The 19448-nt window shown below is 36.6% G+C and overlaps 1 protein-coding gene across 8 annotated transcripts in view; it reads right to left on the bottom strand.

Moving 5' to 3' along the window:
- The window catches only part of LOC129252928 (tight junction protein ZO-2), a 107629-nt gene that overhangs the window by 61701 nt on the left and 26480 nt on the right, over positions 1–19448 (bottom strand). For 4 of the 8 annotated variants that reach the window (XM_054891108.1, XM_054891107.1, XM_054891114.1 and 1 more), the window contains exon 3: positions 14678–15212. In XM_054891108.1, coding sequence (XP_054747083.1) covers positions 14678–15212 — 535 coding nt within the window. Of the gene's footprint in view, positions 1–1578; positions 2602–8286; positions 9597–14677; positions 15213–15322; positions 15342–19448 lie in introns of those variants that run through there. The other 4 variants (XM_054891110.1, XM_054891115.1, XM_054891112.1 and 1 more) reach the window with 3 other exon arrangements.

Genomic DNA, 19448 nt, shown 5'->3' with positions numbered 1-19448 from the left:
ATTCAATCGGCTCCATTGCGGAGCATGAGGCCAAGTAAAATTTTTCTATTTTGTGCGATTCCCGGTTATATTTTTCACTTTCGCTGCCAGATAAGATCGCAATAAAACTGAATCTGCAACTTTCGATGTGGCGGAGTAAATTTTAAGATCATCAGCATACAGGAGAACTTGCGAACAGCAAAAACATAAACTTTTATCATTAATAAAAAACTGAAAAGATGAATTTAAATCATTATGAAATTCAAAAAAATAGTACTGGATTAATATTTTAAATATAAGACTTGCGAATATGCGCATTTTCGTTGGAAATATAACAAAAATAGTTCATCTTGTCACACACGAAAATTCTAGCTATGTCGCTCTTATTTTCATGGCGCTCAACGTTTTTAATGCAATGTGATTAGCACAGCAGACATCTTTCATTTTCTGCTACTAAAATCTAAGTCGTGCGTGTCAATCTAACACTTTTTTTCAAATTTCTCTTTAAAAATTTAAACGCGTAGCAAATTTTTCGCCCGAATAAAGTATAAATGAATAATAATAAGTTAATCGGAAAGAAAGTGAATATATATGTGAATCGCTTTTACAACAGTCTAACCTACTGAAGTAAACTTTACACAAATGTGCGCTGAATGGTGAAATCCGTCCGTATAATACACAAATTAAAGAACGGGCGAGACTTTTTACTCCTTTGCTAGTGTAAAAAGCGACAATAAAAAATTTTAGAACACTACTACTAACCATCCCATTTTGTTATAACCAGATTTAATTCGCTTTCGACTGAGTGGTCAATGCTGGTACTGCAGATGTGTTCAACAAGTAAAATGAAATCGAATAAAACCGAACTCGGTTGGGGTTAAAAAACGGTGAGCAAAATAACACGACGAACGCGTCCCAGCTCATTGAAAACAGGCGGCTGTAAGCTAAACCAGTTTGCGCATGTCGATAAACCAGATGCAGTTGAGCAGCTTAAAGAGTTTTTTTGTTTTCTTTTTTATAGCAACACAGAACGAGATTGCATATGCACAGGCTTTATGTAATTTTATGAGAGGGTAAATCCTTTTGTTTTAAAGGAGCGGGTTCGTTTCTTAAGTCGTTTGTTTTAGAACTTAAACATTTGGAAAGTAGCGTTACAGTGTTTGATTTTCTATAGGTTTTTGTGGCTTAGTCATACTTTTTTGCAATTTTCAGTCAAAAATCCATTCTTTTTTAACAAAAATTCTCGTTACTGATTGATAAATAAAGTTAATAAAACATGTAAAGTAGCTTTGAAAAAGAGCGGCCACACTTAACAAGTCAAATATTATGCATTTAACACTTATTGCTGTTCAATTGTTATAGTAGTGCGAATTTGTGTCTTAAATATATTTCTTATCATGCAGAATTCCTGCTTAAGTCCCGAAAATATTTTGTAGCCGGCGACTTCTCTGCGATTCTCTCCAAGTATATCAAGAACCGACATCGCCATAACCACAGCAAACTATGAGTTATGTATATGTATATATGTATGTACATTTGTATACTTATATACATACACTTAGATGCCAAAACAAGCACATATATGCCTGTATATTTTACCTGTTGTGACTCATGACGGAAATTGTTGTTTGGCAAATTTAGCTGTAGCTGATTGACCCCCGTGGGACCGACACCACTATCCATTTTATTTATCAATCACAATGGTTAGCACCAGTTTAGTTCTAGTTTAGAAACCAATTTGTTTAGAATTACAAACTATAATTTACTTCATTTGCAAAATGCTGCATTTTGAAGGCACTATTTTTCACTTAAACACACTTTTGAACTGAGCTGGTCTTGAGCTTTGCTGATTTTTCTTTTGTCCAGGCTCGTTACACGAAAGCCACCATATTCATGTGTACAAGACTCCGTTTGAATGTTGGTAAAATATTTCTTTCAACGTGTGCGTGTGTATATGGCAAAACACAATATACGCAAATAACAGGTCCGCTGAGTTTTCCTTTAAGTGGCAGCAGAGGTGTAAACAGGTATTTTCATATTTAGGTAGAGGACAAGAGCGACCAGTTTTGCATTATTTGTTAGGCTTACATCTATGTATGTGTATATGTAGGCATGTATATCCATTTGATTCACATTTTTTCACTTAATCACTGTATAGAGGCACTTTTATTTTTAAAAGGTGAATTTGTCTGCAAACGCAAGTGTTTTAATTAAACTTAATTGTATTTTTGCTTTTACTATTCGCAGGTGTATGCACATACATAAATACCACTTTTATATCTTTTTTTTAAATTCCTTATGAATTACTACTTTCTGTTGTATACACCCATACGCGTATGTGCAGCGCGCTATATTCCGAAAAATATGGCAAAGCACTTGAGAGACGTCGTTCACTTTATTCGTTTTCAATACTGGTACCAGTACCACCCTTGGTGCAACTACACAGACGCAATCGTATCTATGTTCATATGATTATTCCAATAAGCAGGCATAGCGAAGTCAAAAGCACGCAACTACTTAGAAAAAGTACAGATTCCAATGTTCCAAAACAGGTAGATACACTCTGACTATTCTGTTTATGTTTGCGCTCAAATCGTCCGCCAGTCTCAACCTCTCGCGACAAAATCCCGCATGCATTTAAACTGGATGCAATGAAGTGCTGAAGACAGACCTAGCGCAACTCGAACTCATTGTATGAAACAGAGTAGCGCAGGCTCTTTCAACATTTTGAGCTACCTGCGACTCGAACTTCTCTCAGCAACATTACCCACGAAGTGGTCAGCGCACGCCGCTGTTAAGTGTTCGCAGCAGTTAGCTGAGATTTAGTTTGGCGACAAAACTACAAAACACTCATACATGGGTATGCAATTAAATAATTCCATATGTACAGTGTATCGGCAGCTTATCCCTGAGCAGCCACATGCTATGCACGCAGTTAACATTTTTTGGCGGATAGAATTATTGTAAATAATAATACATAATAATGTAAAAAAATTGTAATCAGTTGTTCGATTGTTGTTGTTGCACATTCAACAGAATTGAATGTGGCCATTGTACAAAATTATCATACAACTAAGAACACTCTTCTTCTTCCTATTTTTTTGACAGGCATCTAAGTTGGTGATGGTGTGAGTGCTTGATAATTTGTTTAAGCGTAGTGGCGGGGTTGCAATGCCAAACCAGAATTTTTATGGTAGCATTATGTAGAGTATACACGCTCCAACCGTTGCATCAACACGTTGTACAATGAGTTGGATGGCTGTTTCAAATACGCAACGCGTTGTCCAACTTTATTATTCTCATTTTCGTGGGTTGAACATTTCGCAAAATCCAGGAATCAAGCGAAAATTTGTTCAATCATAATAATTGATGAAATTTTATTTTATTTATTATCTATTATTTGTTATATTATTTTTTAATTTATTTATTGTTGAACTTTTTTTTATTTATAATATTGTTGTTTTTTTTTAGAATTTTTTATTTTATTTATTTTTTTATTTTTAATTTTTTTGAGTTTTTTATTTAACTATTTGATTAGCTTTTTTTATTTTATTTATTTTTTTGTTTTTTGTGTATACTTAAATTTTTTTTTAATTTTTTTATTGTTTTTTTGTGTAAATAAATAAAAGGCCAAATGTAAACAGCTGGTTGCACAATCTTCGTATACACGTTCCAACTCATTGTTTAATCGCAAAATCCGCCCACCAAAAATTAAAACATTTTAATTTTTATGTCACCGTTGGACCAACATGGAAATCGGCTGTACAGCCATGCTAAAGAGTACATTGTCCAACATCCCCATATTGATACAACAGTTGGAGCGTGTGTACTTTGCCATAAAAGCAATAGAATATCGACCAAAAAACCAAATTATATAATATTTTTGATCTAGAAAGTTTACAATAACAAATATATAAATATATATATATAATTGGCGCGTACACCCTTTTTGAGTGTTTGGCCGAGCTCCTCCTCCTATTTGTGGTGTGCGTCTTGATGTTGTTCCACAAATGGAGGGACCTACAGCTTCAAGCCGACTCCGAACGGCAGATATTTTTATGAGGAGCTTTTTCATGGCAGAAATACACTCGGAGGTCTGCCATTGCCTGCCGAGGGGCGACCGCTATCAGAAAAATGTTTTTCTTAATTTTGGTGGTTCACCGAGATTCGAACCAACGTTCTCTCTCTGTGAATTCCGAATGGTAATCACGCACCAACCCATTCGGCTACGGCGGCAATAACAAATATTTTTAATATATTTCTCAGCTGTCATAAGATTTTTTTATTGAGAAATATCTAAATTTGTAAAACATCTTTTAACTTTTTGATCGATTTTCTATGAAATTTAATCATCTTCTATGTAACCACGTTACGTGAAAGAGCGTTTTGGAATCAGGTGTTCGCAGCTGTGGGCATTTTTTGGCGATCACCTAAGAGTGTCTTTGCTTATGGATAGATTGCGTGATAGAAACCGATTTTTTGCGCTCTTAAGTTAGTAATAATGTGATCAACATTTTTTTTCCGTTCTCAATTCCTTGTTTTACGTTAGATTTAAGAACTTGATTTTTAATTATGTAATTTAATGCGTATTGATGTGCTATAATAAACTGAGTATTACAACAATATTTATAAAAAAAAAAATAATAATAATAATGGTCTATGAATAAGTTCGTGCGGTTTATTAAATAAAATAAATAAAAATAAAAAAAGTGCTGCGAAATTGCATTGACAGTTTCGCTTGCTGCTCATTCTTCCTTATTTTCCGTAACTAATCAGAAGGTTTAGAACTGTGTTAGCCTAGATGTAGACATAATTTGGCATGACCCTTACCGTAGCAGCAACACGTGTTTCTAGTTAGCCTAAACTCCATTTAACTAGCATCTCGACACTAAATTTGTGATTACTTTCAATGATCAATTTCAATGAAATTCGTTTTCTGCATTCCACTTATTTTCTATCCCTGGTATTTTTCATATGACCTGGTAAACAAAATATGATGGAAATCTGGCAATTTGGGAGCTGTTTATAAGTCCTTTGAAAAGTCCGTGCAAAAATAAAAACTACTTAATTATTTGGGAAGAATTTTTTCTATTTTTTCGACATAGCCTTCTTTTAAGCTGATACGCTTCGTCCCACGCTGTTTTAAAATGTTGATCCCTTCCGAATAATAGAATTTGTCCAAGTCTGCAAAATAGCCATTCGTTTCTGCAATCACCTCCTCGTTTGAATAAAATCTTTTTCTCGCCAGCCATTTCTTCAAAATGGAAACCAAGACTGACTTCAAAATAGAGAACAAAAAATAGTCCGACGAATACGAGGGAACCAAGTCTGACGAATAGGGGAGACGTGAAACAAGTTGGAACTTTATTTCCATTAATTGTGCGACCACAACTGCTGCTTAAGCTGGTGCGTTGCCGTTATGGAAAAGGGCTTCCATTTTTCCATTTTTTGTAAATCACTCGACTTCCCCGGTGCAACGGGAAGCCAAACTCAAAGCACTGACTTGAAGTTGGTGTGTGTTCTTCGAATAGATGCTACTAACTAAACATAACCTCGATATGCGCCAGTAGTGCCATATTTATGACTTTGCACGGACTTTTAAACGATCCTCTTACACTCCCATTTTTGATATTACTCGTAACTGCTGTAATTTTTTACGGATGATTGCAAGTGCGTTTAAGTTTCAAAGTTATTTAACTTCTATTTTCGAGTTATCAAGCATAAATTAGGTATTTGTCTTCAAAAATTTCTAGAGACCCGCCCAAGTACTACTTGTAGTTCAAAAGATAATACCATATTGTGTTTGGGTATGTTGAAAAATTTCCTCTTCCATTTATTTAATATCATACGGACGTAACGAATCAAACTAAACTCGCACTTCTATTCCAACCAATCGCGTATCGCCATTCAATGGTGAATATGTCAATGTGAGCACTTAGCAGATGCAACTTATGTACGTTTATGCACTCGTCATAAGAAAGAAAGTTGGTGCTGTGTAATACGTGATTCACACACAAAATACGCTGTAAATAAAAAAAGCAAAGGCGTTGAAATTGTGCCAAAAAATTGTTTGCTCTGTTACATCGGTGTTTTCCAATACTTTCTTTGGTAAAACCTGAACGCAAAAGTATTGAACATGAATTTCAACTCTTAAACTATGTTCGCACTGGCGCCTAATTGGGAATTAAAACATTTCAGCAATTTAAGCCCTAATTGTAATAAAATTTATTATACAGAAATTAAAATTATGAATTGGCAATTAATTTTGTATGGGCTTAAATTTGTGTCAGAATATCTATGCAACATAGCATGAAAATGAAATTACAGAAAAACTAAATGTTGAAAAAGTCGGACTGCAATCAAAACTCGATTGTGTTGACTGGAAAAGTTCAATATATATCTTATAAATTAATAAAATTCATTCTACAGTTGAGTTTTTCTCCATTTTTCTCATAGCAAATTTTTTACAAATAAAATCAAAACACTTTCACCGACAAATACGAGTTATGTAAGCTAAATTGTGTGTGTAAGCTCAGTTGCCTCAGCTAATTGGCCTGTCTGAACAGAGTCTTACTAAGGCAAATTATAATATTATATTAACCCAATTTCACTACGAAAAAGAGAAAATATCAAGCGTAATATTATAATAGACCTGTGTTTAAAATAATAGAAGCACCGCGAATTAAGAAGTTTTAACTGTTTTTTTGTTTGTTTTTTGTTTTTATAAAAAGGGTAGAATGCATTACTACAACAAAAGCATATAACAATAACTCCCAACTTTTTACAGAATTTACAAAAATTTAATAATTAAAAAAAAAATTGTCATCAAACTTTTCGATTCATCGAAAACTTTAGAAAACTACAAGGTGTCCCGTTTTATAGCCCATCCAATTTTAGTGCAATAAGCTTGAGAATTGCATTGATTTTTGATTTTTTTTTTGCATCCGATGTTGAGAATTTTTTTCCATATAAATCAGATGTTCAGATATTTTTTTTATGCATAAAAATGGTAAGCACCACCGAAAAAAAATTGTGAAAAATCAGCGACAATTTTTAGTTACTTGAAAGCACTTTGTTATCCTAATATTGAGCAGGCTATAAAACTGCGGCGGCCATAGTCGAATGGGTCGGTGCGTGACTACCATTCGAAATTCGGAGAGATCATAGGTTCGAATCTCCGTGAAACACTATAATGACGAAAAAGTTTTTTTTAATAGCTGTCGTCCCTCGGCAGGCAATGCCAAATCTACGAGTGTATTTCTGCCATGAAAAAAACTCCTCATAAAAAATATCTGCCGTTCGGAGTCGGCTAAAAATTGTAGGTCTCTCCATTTGTGGAACAACATCAAAACAAACGCCACAAATAGGACGGGGAGCACGGCCAAACATCGAACAGAACTGTATGCGCCAATTATTTATTTTATTTATTTATTTATAAAACTGCATACCCAGAACTTTTCTAAAAATTCTTAATAAAAAGCGGTAAATTTTTATCAACACCAGCGAAAATAAAAATTTTGAAAAATCAGCGAGAATTTCGAGCCAATTGAAACTTGCACTTTGTTATACTAACATCCATGAGACTACATGCCCAGCATTTTCTAAAAATTCTCAATAAAAAGTTCGAAATTTTGATATATATTTTTTTAATTTATTAATTTTTATTGAATTTTGTACCATGTTTGGGGCTTTTGTTGTAGAACGGCAAGAAACGCTACACTTCGCACAAAATTCGTAACAATTGGAAAAACGAAAAGGCATTTATCGCTTAACGCCAGAACAAACAACGTTTCCAAATTGTGGAAATTTACTTTGAAAAAAAAAAAAAAAAATTATAAATCTGCTCGCAAAGTTCATAGTGCATAGGCAGCATCATCGGTCCTTATTACTTTCGAAATGAGAAAGGGGCTGTCGTTACGCTGAATGGCCATTAATACCAAGAGAGCCATCTGCCTTAACCCTTACTCTGTGGAGCACTTTGCCTGCAATAAACATTTCAATACAATAGGACTATCTAGCACTTTATGCACTCTATGCTGTTTATGCTGTGATGAAGAGGAGTACATTGAACACCTAATCACCAATTGTAAAGCATTAGGTCACAAGAGACACAGAAATGCTTTCCAAAAATTAATCAGCTAAACAAAATAACTCAAAAAATTAGTGCTATTAGTGCCGGATTAAAATAAAAAAAATTCCAACAATATTTCTTTCATCCATTTTTTTTTTTTAATTATTTCAAATTCTATTCCTCTATTGCAATTCCACATCTAGAATATACGCCTCATTGCTCGAACGCCAGCTTACCTTTTTCCTACGTCGATTAGAAGCAGTGGAGTGTGGCGATCCCTTACCACTACCGTCTGATTTTCCGAACGTTTGCAAAATACCGCCAAAATTTTGTATGTAACTTTGATCCTTAATTTCCGCATTCCCAACACTTCCAGTCGCATCGATCACTTTTCGGCCCAGGCTATTGCTACGCGAGCGACAACCCTCTCCGTCTATGCGATGTTTTTGCTTTGAATACACTTCGTTAGCCAAATTTATTTCTGCAGCCGCCTTCCGAATATTGCGCCGATTCAAAGACGCATTGTTGTTCCTCTCCACAATTTCTGCAGCCGTATTATTGCTAGCCAAGTATTCACCAGAAATATGCACTTTGGGTACGGACACCAACTGTAGACCAGCGGCACCAGTTTCCTCCGGAAACTCATGCAATTCATACGGATAACGGGGATCTATTGGCTGCCCTGCCTGCCGCGGATACATGTAAGCGTCGCGCAAAAACATTTTCGTGGTAGTGTAAATACGATCGTTAATTTGATAGAGGCCATTTGCACCCGGACCTTCGCCACCACCTGTGATGCCGTTACGTATGAAGGCTGTAGGCGTGTAGCCAGCGCGTATGTAGCGCGCCTGGGTATTGATTGTGTTAGCACCACTACCATTGCCGCAGTTACGACGGACGGCTGTTGATTGCGGTGGCAACACAGTTCTTCGCTGCTTCGCCTTAAAACTATGTCGCCGCGAATTATACTTCAAAAGTTTCATTATACCGTTTGAATGGACCGCAGATCGTTTACGTTTATCAGTATTGTGGCGGCCTAAATGTAGGCAATACTTTTAGACAAAACTTGAGCGTTCTTGTACAGTGCGTACGCTCTGGCGTAAAGTACATTTTAATAGTCATATGAAGCACTTCAAATATACTCGTACACTCGTTTTATTAACCGCATTTTCCTATGTAGCACTTTCACCCGTGAATCTTGGGAAATGAATGACAGAAAATTATTTTCACATTAGCCCACTGCTATTGTGGCCTTTTTCTTTCACACGCAACAAACGCACAAAAGCAAAGTAATAAGCCAATTAGTTTATTTGATCGCTTTTCTTTACTGCCATGAACCGTGGCTGCCCCATACGGCGCTCATCATTTGTTTGTCACTTGCGCGTTTTTGTTTTTCCTGAGTGTTTATTCATTTTCTTAGCCATACAAATGCATGCAGTTGTATTTTGCACATTTGAGTGGGTGCCATTCTAAGCTGTCACTAAAATGACACACTTCGAAAAACGCCCTTCATCGACGCTTTCAAACAGTCAATAATTAGCTAATCATTTTCTTGTTTTTTTTTTTTTTGGATTTCCGTTGCTTTTCTACTAGATTTAGTCTTCCGATTACATCCTAAATCTTCTATTGACCTGAATACCACGAATCGCACCAATGTTCGTTTTTATATGCACGGAAATCGTGTGGAGTGGGTAACAATAACAGTTTAATAAGGATGCACAACACAAAATAACAGTTTGCTTATTTGGTTACTTATTTACACTTTTGCACATTTCATCCTTAAGCTTTTACATTCGTTTCTGACGCGTTTCTGTTTACCGATTTCCAGCCCACTTGTTTTAACTGCGACCGCTCATTTGAAACTGAAAACAATTTTCATATCAGAAAAGGTTCGACTGTTCGAAGGGAGAAAACAAAGCAGAAAATAGACGTTGAATAGAAATGTTGCAGCACTTTCCAGCGGCTTTGATAAGTTTTCCAAAATCATTTAGATTCCGGGGCGTATACAAAGATAAGCGCTTTTTTATGCGCATACACACATACATACTTGTACATTCATGTGCATATGCATGAATCTGTGTGTAAAAAGAAATACGCTGACTAATTACGGAAAATTGGTGTAGTCTGGCTTGCCATTTATTTTATAACTGTATGAAAAACTAGTACGTTACGCGAAAAATTGTATTTAATACGCATAGGCTAGGTTAGGTTGAAGCGGTTGTCCTGTGGGACACACTCGTAGCCCCTTGAGATGCCGCATGGGCAACTTGGTTTGCCTAAAGCCAGTGTGTAAAAATAAAAAAAATTAATAATTGGCGTGTACAATTCTGCTAGGTATTTGGCCCAGCTCCTCCTCCTATTTGTGATATGCGTCTTGACTTTGTTCTACAAATGGAGGGACCCACAGTTTTAAGCCGACTCCGAACGGCAAATGGTTTTTATGAGCAGTTTTTTCATGACAGAAATATACGTGGAAGTTTGCCATTGCCTGCCGAGGGGCGACCGCTATTAAAACCAGTGTGTGCTTTTCAAAAATTTTAGAATATTCCTGATTTCTGCAGAACTGAGATCTTCCAATTCATTAAAAAATTGTCTACCTAGAATTGTAAAACTACGTTTGGATAGACCGAGACAATGGCACAGAGGGTGAAAGATCGTCTCTTCCTCATCTAGACAGCTTCTGCAGAAGTCATGTGCTTTCACACCCATCCTCTGGGCATGCGCACCTATTAGGCAGTGCCTCGCTATAACTGAAGTCAGTGCGCTAAGACTGCGCTTATTTTGGCTTAGCAGAGTTTCTGCGCGTTTAGCATTGGGAGTCGATCACAACTGGCGGGCGGTTCTGAAAGTGATTTCATTACGCCACCTTTCATTCGTTGCTCTTGCGATTTCCTCAAAGATAAGTAGCCTACATGTTTGTAAGGATATGCATATGTCATTGTCTGTGCACTCATCGATCAATTTGGTGCCGAGCCTCGCTAGTTCATCGGCTCTACAGTTACCCTCAATGTCGCAATGGCCAGGAACCGATGTTACTTTTAGGTGAAATGACTCAGCCATTAAGTTAAGAGATGTGCGGCATTTCATGGCTACCATGGAGGTTGTCGACTGCTTTTGTAAGGGATTTCATCGCTGCCTGGCTATCAGTGCAAATGTAAATATGTAAACCAGTTTCGTGGCTTTGATTATTGCTATCAGTGCAGCCTGAAATACACTGGAGCAATCGGAAAATTGTTCAATGTTATGACCGCCACTCCAGTCGCGATCTAAAACGCCTACACGCCAACTTTATTTTGCCCTTTGAAGGTGTGTGTCCACAAATCAAACGAGCAGTGGTAGGAAATGTTGATGTTAAGCCTAAGTCTTCCTCCCCAAGTGAGCCGGTGAGGAGTTCTGATGTATGGCAGTTTTTTGGTACAACTCACGACTCATCGTGACTCTAGCATCTACTAGCGCACTCTACTCTCCTATATATTTTTCGGATTTCCGCCCCTGTATAGGCTTGTATATATCATAAATTCCACTTATTTTTGCTTCCATATGATGAAGTTTTTTAATTTTCTAAACTTTGCTTTAGATTCTCTCCGTATTTTCTTCTACATTCAAAGGGTGATCAAGTGGAGGTACTTTTTCCAATGGGATTTTTTTGACAAATCACGCATGACTACTGTGAAACGAAATACATAATTTTTTCAGTATTCTTTAATATTATATTTCATCAGGGAAAAAGTTTTCATCCCACGCTCAGGCCAACTTATGGTGTACATGGATGAAGCCTATTTTGGACTTGCTGAAGAGTAACCCGAAGCCATTCAAGAACAGCCAAAACAATCGTTTGGTGCGGCCTATGGTCTGAAGGAATCATAGGCCCATATTTCTTCAAAGGCGAGGTTGGTGCCAATGTAACAGTGAATGGCGAACACTATCGCACCCTGACTTTTTGCCATCGGAAATTGAACCCCATGATCTTCACAATATTTGGTTCTAGCAAAACGGCCCTACTTCCCATACAACCCGTGAAGCAATGGATTTACTGCGTTGTCGTTTCTGTTGCCGATTTATCTCTCGTCTCAGACCAGATCCTGTGATATTACACCTTTGGACTGTTAATTGTAGGATATGTAAAATCTAAATGCTTTGTGAATAAACCAGCTTTGATTAAGACATTGGAAGTCAACATTACTAATTATTCACGAGATACCAACCGGAGTTCTCCAGCGAGTCATTCAAAATTGGTGTTTACGGATGGCCGAATTATGGCGCAGTTGCGGCCAATATTTGAAAGGGGTTATCTTTAAAAAATAAATGTAATGAATGGACTTTCAACTTGAATGATGTTTTATGGCACTTTCAAGTCCGATACCTATAAATTGATCACCCTTTAGTATACCATATTACGTACATTGCAAAGCAGGTAAGTAAAAATTAAACTAGAATTGAAAAATCTGTGCATCTTTCTAATAAATCCAGTGACTTCCAGACGGAACTATTGGCAATAGAGGATGATTTGGGCTTCTTTTAGGCTACTAATCGCAGACTTCTGTTTTAAGGGCAATATCGCTATTCTTTAATTCGGCTACAACATTCTCTAAACTGGTGGAAGAAAGTAGGAATAGCCTCAACACCTCGAGCAAAGACCATAATATTACATTAATCTAGGTCCCGCGACATCGTAGCATTAAATGAAATGGAAAAGCAGACGAGCTAGCAAGAGAGGCATCTGCCATGAGTAAACTATTCTTGCAGAATCTGTATTCACACCACTGGGTGTAGTCAAGAATGCAATCTCCTTAAAATACCTACGAAGCGCGGATTGTATATTAAATGCATGTAAAGTCAGCAGAACGTTATGGGCTACCTTCAGTATGACCATAAACAAACCTCAGTATTGATAAATATGAAATGCAGGGATGCCTGCAGACTCACGGCAGTGATAACTGGCTCTTGCCCCGTAGGTGAGCAAGCAGCCAAAATGGGTAGCCCTTGCAATTTATGCTGTCATAGTTGTAATCAACCGAAGAAAAAGGAAACTATCCTGAACTTCCTCTATGAATGCCTGCCCTGTGAAAGGCGAGGTTGTTAACCCTTGGTAAACCACTTTTTGAGAACCTCGAAGAGCTGGCTGGTACAGACATATCCAACCTTATAAAGTTTCTCAATCGCACAGAGAATATGACAACAAAATGTTGCGGATGCGGTGAATCAGCTCTTAAATCAACCAAGCAACCAAGCAGACGCAGGTAATTTTCATTTATTCGCTAGTTAGTTCAAAATGAAGAAATCAAATTCATCCTTTGTGAGAAAAAAAAAATTGGCGTGTATACATCTGCGTGCGTTTTAATGGTGTTCTTCAAATGCCGAATCGGAATGGCAAATGGTTTTCATGAGGAACTTTTTGGGTATTTTGTATTTGCGTAGCAAAGAAATGAGAGCCAAGATGCCTTATTCTTAGCATCGTGAGAGCAGGGCAGATGACTCAAGAAGGACTCGAAATAATGCCGAAACTCACAGCAGTGTAGCGGACAGTATTCAGTTACAGCACTTACGACACTCTAAAGCTGAGATTTTGTTAACCGTATTGAGACTCAAATTGTTATGGGGATCCCATTATGAAACTTACAGCCGTTACTGAGCATAATCTTAGCTATAAAAAAATTAATAAAAAACCCAAATAAAAAAAAAAAAATTCTCAAATACAAGTATTTTTTTTCAAAACGAACGCTAAAAAAATTTATACAATAAAAATCTGAAAAGAAATGCAAATCCACACAAAATATTCAAAATTGAATAAATCTCAAAATCATAAACTTTTTTTTTCAATCAGTTTTAAAATTTATCAGTCTGCAAGGCGAATCTTTTCAAGGTGATAGCAGTAGTACAAAACAAAATTTTAGATGTATTTTGTTTCTGCTCTTTGGACTCCATTGCCAAAATGATTATTTACAAGGCAAATTGATTGAATAATGTACCAATAACAAAGAAATGTAAATAAAGTCTTTCGTTTAAATTGTTCGAAGTAAATTCGTATTATTATTAATAAAACTTTCCTAGATTTATTACTTACTCCTGGACGATGAGCAAGAAGACTTGAAGGGATCTGCCCATATCTTTTTTCTTTCTTTTTCTGTAAATTCAGTGCAGCAAGCTCTGTTTCGCACCAACAGTGTGGGTACTTGAAAATTTCTTTTCACGCACAAAACACATTTGACCATTTTTTTACTTATATTAAACTTCCTCTTCTTTTTGTTGTTTGTTTGTTCATTAATTGTTTTGCCAATACTTTTGCTTTGGCAAAAAATCGTACAAAATACTGTTGTTGGTCTAGTGCCACCACCTGTAATGAATGCGCCTTGTCAGGCTGTTAAAGTTTAAAGTTGTAAATTTGAATACGAAAGCGGCATCAAACCCTAATAAACCAATTTTTAGCTGAATTGACGACAATGCCCAAAATACTTGGATCACTGCACATAGAATCGCTATCTACAGACACATACATTCATTAGAATGCATATAAGTAAGTAGGCTTATTATCTATAGATATAACAATGTACATATGTATGTACCAATATAAATACATACATTTGTAAATGCATACATATGCACATTTACACTATGCGTTGTACTTACAAAGAATTCATCCTCAATGACGGGATCAGCAAGCATCTCTATGGCTTCAGTCATTGAACGGCACGTTCTATTCGTATTCTTCTTCTTCTTCAGCTTCCGGCCCAGCGTGGCAGCATCACTAAAACGGTGAAGCAGTTTCTCACGCTTACGCACAGCCGTTGGACTTGACGCGGAGTTGGCATGGCAAAGCAGCAACGAGTAATTGTTGTTGTTACCGGCCATAGAATTACTAGCTGAATTCTCGTAAGCATTTACATAAAAGTTCGGCAACTGATATTGGGCGGGCGCTGTTAATGGACTGTTCGAGTCCATTTTCTGAATTAGATTATAATCGGACTGAGGATATTTGCTCGGCATGGGTGAGACGGTGCCAGTGTTTTTAGCCACAGGAAGTTGCTTTGGCTTTGGTGGAGGTGGCGGAGGAGGTTCTTTCATCAATGAAATACGACGGGGAGCAGCGCGCGGTAAAGAGCTGGTGTTGGTATCTACATCACTATAGCCGATTTCTCGACGGTTACGATCGTTTTGTTTTTCTCTGCAAGTAAAAGCGTAGGAAAAATTAGGGATGCATATATAAATATACCATTAAAAAAATTAAAATATATTTGCAAAAAATATTAGTTTTAAGAGAAACAGAGTAGGTACCCTATTTGTGGTGACGACGACAACGTTTCGGAAAGTCGCTGAGACGGTGTGAAGATTTTCCTATGATACTTAAGCTTTAATTTTTGGTTCCACAAAGCATTATTAACTGAAGATGTGTCAGAATTCGAGTCTAGCGAACTTAGCGAGCGCATCCTGTTGTACGAAGTTTCATTCGAGTTGCCGTTAACATCAATGCCGGTATGCTTCGGCACAATGTAGCATATGAAATTGTGTGCTTCATAATCAACGTTTGACATTTCTCTTATTTTATTGATGCTCTAAAAAATTAATACATTTAAATAAAACCCATGACTATTTTAATTATTTTTCTTGAACTAACTTAGTCCATTGGACATAATCTGGTGCAGCAAATACAAATTTATGGATCTAAGTAGTTTAACATTTATTTAATAAAAAAAAAAAAACCACTACTTAATAATGCGAATCACTTAAGATTTTTTTAGATCTTTGCTTAGGTAAATCTATTTGGTTTCTATTTTCGACGAATTGACTCCAACTGGAAAAACGTTTATTCTTTTAGCTCTGTAGAAAGATAATACTACTCTTTTTTGGCAGATCGAATAGAGCTGATTAGACGCTCGAGAAGCTCATACCTATTTTCGACAATCGGTTCTTCACCATTATCGCCGTTCGTAATATTGGTTTGGGGAAAAAGAAATCATTATTTTAGCGTAAAAATTTTGCGCAAATGGTTTAAAACTGTTTTATGGTCGATCGACGATACGAGTACAACTACAAGCATACCCGTCAACTTCGCTTATTTCTGTGATTTTATCGACTTTATCGACATTTTCTTTAATAGCAAAAATGCCTGAACAGAATCGACGAAACCAAAATTGTTCGGAATTAGCTGTTACAGTATCAGCAGCATAAACACCATTCGCAATTTCCGCTGCTTGTAGCCTGACTTGCATTTTCGCCTTTATCAAAGGAAAACTGTAAAACGTACCGAAGTTTCTCTTGGTGTCTTCCATTGTTAACACCCTGTAACTCACAACTGAATAGAACAAACAAAACATAGCAAAAGCATTTTTAGTGTGAAACGTCACCTTGACAGCGAACATAAACTTTAAATTGTTTGATCAATACGTTACGAGATATCGATCACTACACCCATTTACCGTGAAAATAATTTATTTCTTTTTCCTCAAAATATTATTTAAAGTTTCACGTATTATTTTCGTAAGCACATACATATATTTCCTGTAGAGCTTCTCAAATGTAGTTTCATGAAAAGTAGCTCCCTAATAATACCAAAATAATGTCTTGGTTGAGGAACATATGTATGAATGCACATCCGGACGTGAGCTCAGAAAGCGAGTGCATAGGACATCTAAAACAGCGAACGTACGACTGATTTACTAAAACTCACGAGCGACAGTAATAATAATAACAATTGGCGCTTGCACCCTTTGTTGCGTGGTTGATCGAGTTCCTTCTCCTATTAGTGATGTGCGTCGTGATGTGGAGTGGATGGAATGGATGGAATGGAGAGACCTACAGTTTAAAGCCGACTTCGAACAGCAAATGGGTTGTATGAGGAGTTTTTTCATGACAGAAATACGCTCGGAGGTTTGCCATTGCCTGCCGAGGGGCGATCGCTATTAGAAAAAACTTGTTTCTATCGTTTGGTGTTTCACGCCAGGGGTTTCGAACACGGGCAATAAAAGAGCGACATTCTTCATGCTCAAAATCGATTGATTCAAATATAAATCTAATTGGATCGATCCATATTTTATTTGTTTAGTAGATGATTGCCGCATTTTCTGTTTTAGATGTTCTATGTTGATTGCCGGATGACATTTAATAATTGTATTAGCTGAACCGTATACTTATATTGTCTACGCCCGGCAGCTACACAATTGAAACGTCTTTCTAAGAAATGGAGAACCTACTTAAGTATGTATCTCCACATGGAATTGATAACACCAGCTTTTTATTAAGGAAATCGTATTAAGGAGAACCAGCTTGGCGGTGATATGAAATAAAATAAAAATAAATAAAATACTTCTGTTAGATGTTTGACCGAGCTTCTCCTTCTGCCTTTTACATGGCAAAAACACACTCGCAAGTTTGCCATTGCCTGTCGAGGTGCGACCGCTCTTAGAAAAATCTTCTTCTATCAATTTGCTCTTTCAAATCATGGAGATTCGAACCTATGCACTCCCGAATGATAATCACGCACCAGCCCATTCGACTACAGCGGCCGCTTTGAGGCCTTGGTAGATGTCGTGATGTTGAAAATATCTGTGAAATTTTCCCGAATATGGTTTAATTGATAACACCAGCTTTTTATTAAGGAAATCGTATTAAGGAGAACCAGCTTGGCGGTGATATGAAATAAAATAAAAATAAATAAAATACTTCTGTTAGATGTTTGACCGAGCTTCTCCTTCTGCCTTTTACATGGCAAAAACACACTCGCAAGTTTGCCATTGCCTGTCGAGGTGCGACCGCTCTTAGAAAAATCTTCTTCTATCAATTTGCTCTTTCAAATCATGGAGATTTGAACCTATGCACTCCCGAATGATAATCACGCACCAGCCCATTCGACTACAGCGGCCGCTTTGAGGCCTTGGTAGATGTCGTGATGTTGAAAATATCTGTGAAATTTTCCCGAATATGGTTTAAGGGTATATAAAGTGCACGTAAATGAAGCTTCAAAACAATCCGATTGCTAGAATCTACATTTTCAAAATTTTTGTATCAAACATCTTAAATCGCATATTGCCTCCTTAGAAAATTGAGATGGTAAAACTAATAGCCTAGACAGATGGAATTAAGTGCAACTAATGCAGATTGACAACTAGACTTAATTCTCATTTAAGCGGGTAAGGGAGTTTCGAGGGCAGAATTGCCGAAAAATTACAGTTAATATCTATTTTGAATGAAACGTAATCAATTGTTTCAAAAGAAGAACAAGAAAAACTGGATGCAATGCTAATTTTCACTAACACTTTCGTAATTTCATTAATTGTTTTGAATTTGCGGAATAGTTTGAGATATAGGAATTTAAGATTTTTTTTATAAATAACTATTTTTTAGTATCAGGGCAGCTAACACCCATATTTGTTGCCTGCGATCCATCTTTCACTGATAAAACTATCCAATAAACAAATCAGCTGTTCACTAATACGCATAACAACCGTCTGTCACACTACAAATTTTATCAGAATTAACTGCGCTGGTAAACCAGATTAACGCCGCCGTCTGTTTAGGCTATAAGATGCATCAGAAATATAAAACATAATTCGAGATAAGTATTATACTGCAGAGAGTAGACATACATACATATAGTACATATGGATGTACACATGTAGAATATTTTTCTGATCACGCATGTGTGTGTGCACTTCCATTCATACATTCGTAAATTAAACCAAAAATTTGTGAATTTGCACTAAAAATAATACACCCTAAAGGAGGCTAGGCTAAGTAACTTTTGTAATTCATTTCATTGTCTAGACTATTAATAGATATCAAATGTATTTGTTTTTCGCTTCCAATGGGATTTATTTCAACGCTAGATCGGAAGCGACTTTGCATGCCGGTACGCGAGCATCCGATTAACTGCACGGCGCGAATCACGGAGTTTCTTCTCCCGGATTTTTATCAATTCAATCAGTACAACTAACTGCAGGTATAATTTGAACTATTTTTACTACGAGTATAAATATATTCGCTTGCTTGTTGATTAAACATAATGCAGTTTTAACACAAAGAGATTAAAACATTCCGCATGTTTGTCTACTTATTCGAGCAATTGCTCCGACCGCCAGCTGCTCACAAACTAAAGAAGTTTTGAAAGAGCCACACGCTACATCCAAAATAAAAATATGTACATATACATATGTGCAGATGTGTGTAAAGATGTGCACATGAATTATTCACATGCACATATACGCACATATTTACGTACACACATTTATATATTTTTTTTTTTTCATTTGCATTTGGAAACATCGGCACCACTGAAAGACGTGAGAGAAAGTAGACAGAGAGAGAGTCGGACATCACCACCCCGAATCATAAAATCAGTAATGTAGAGAGAATGGATATTAAATTAAATAATATGCATATACCTATGTGTGTAGAAAATCAACTC

This window comes from Anastrepha obliqua, chromosome 1 (genome assembly GCF_027943255.1).
Source record: "Anastrepha obliqua isolate idAnaObli1 chromosome 1, idAnaObli1_1.0, whole genome shotgun sequence".
NCBI lineage: Eukaryota > Metazoa > Arthropoda > Insecta > Diptera > Tephritidae > Anastrepha > Anastrepha obliqua.
The sequence above is the reverse complement of the archived record's forward strand: the minus strand, read 5'-3'. Positions and strand labels throughout refer to the sequence as shown.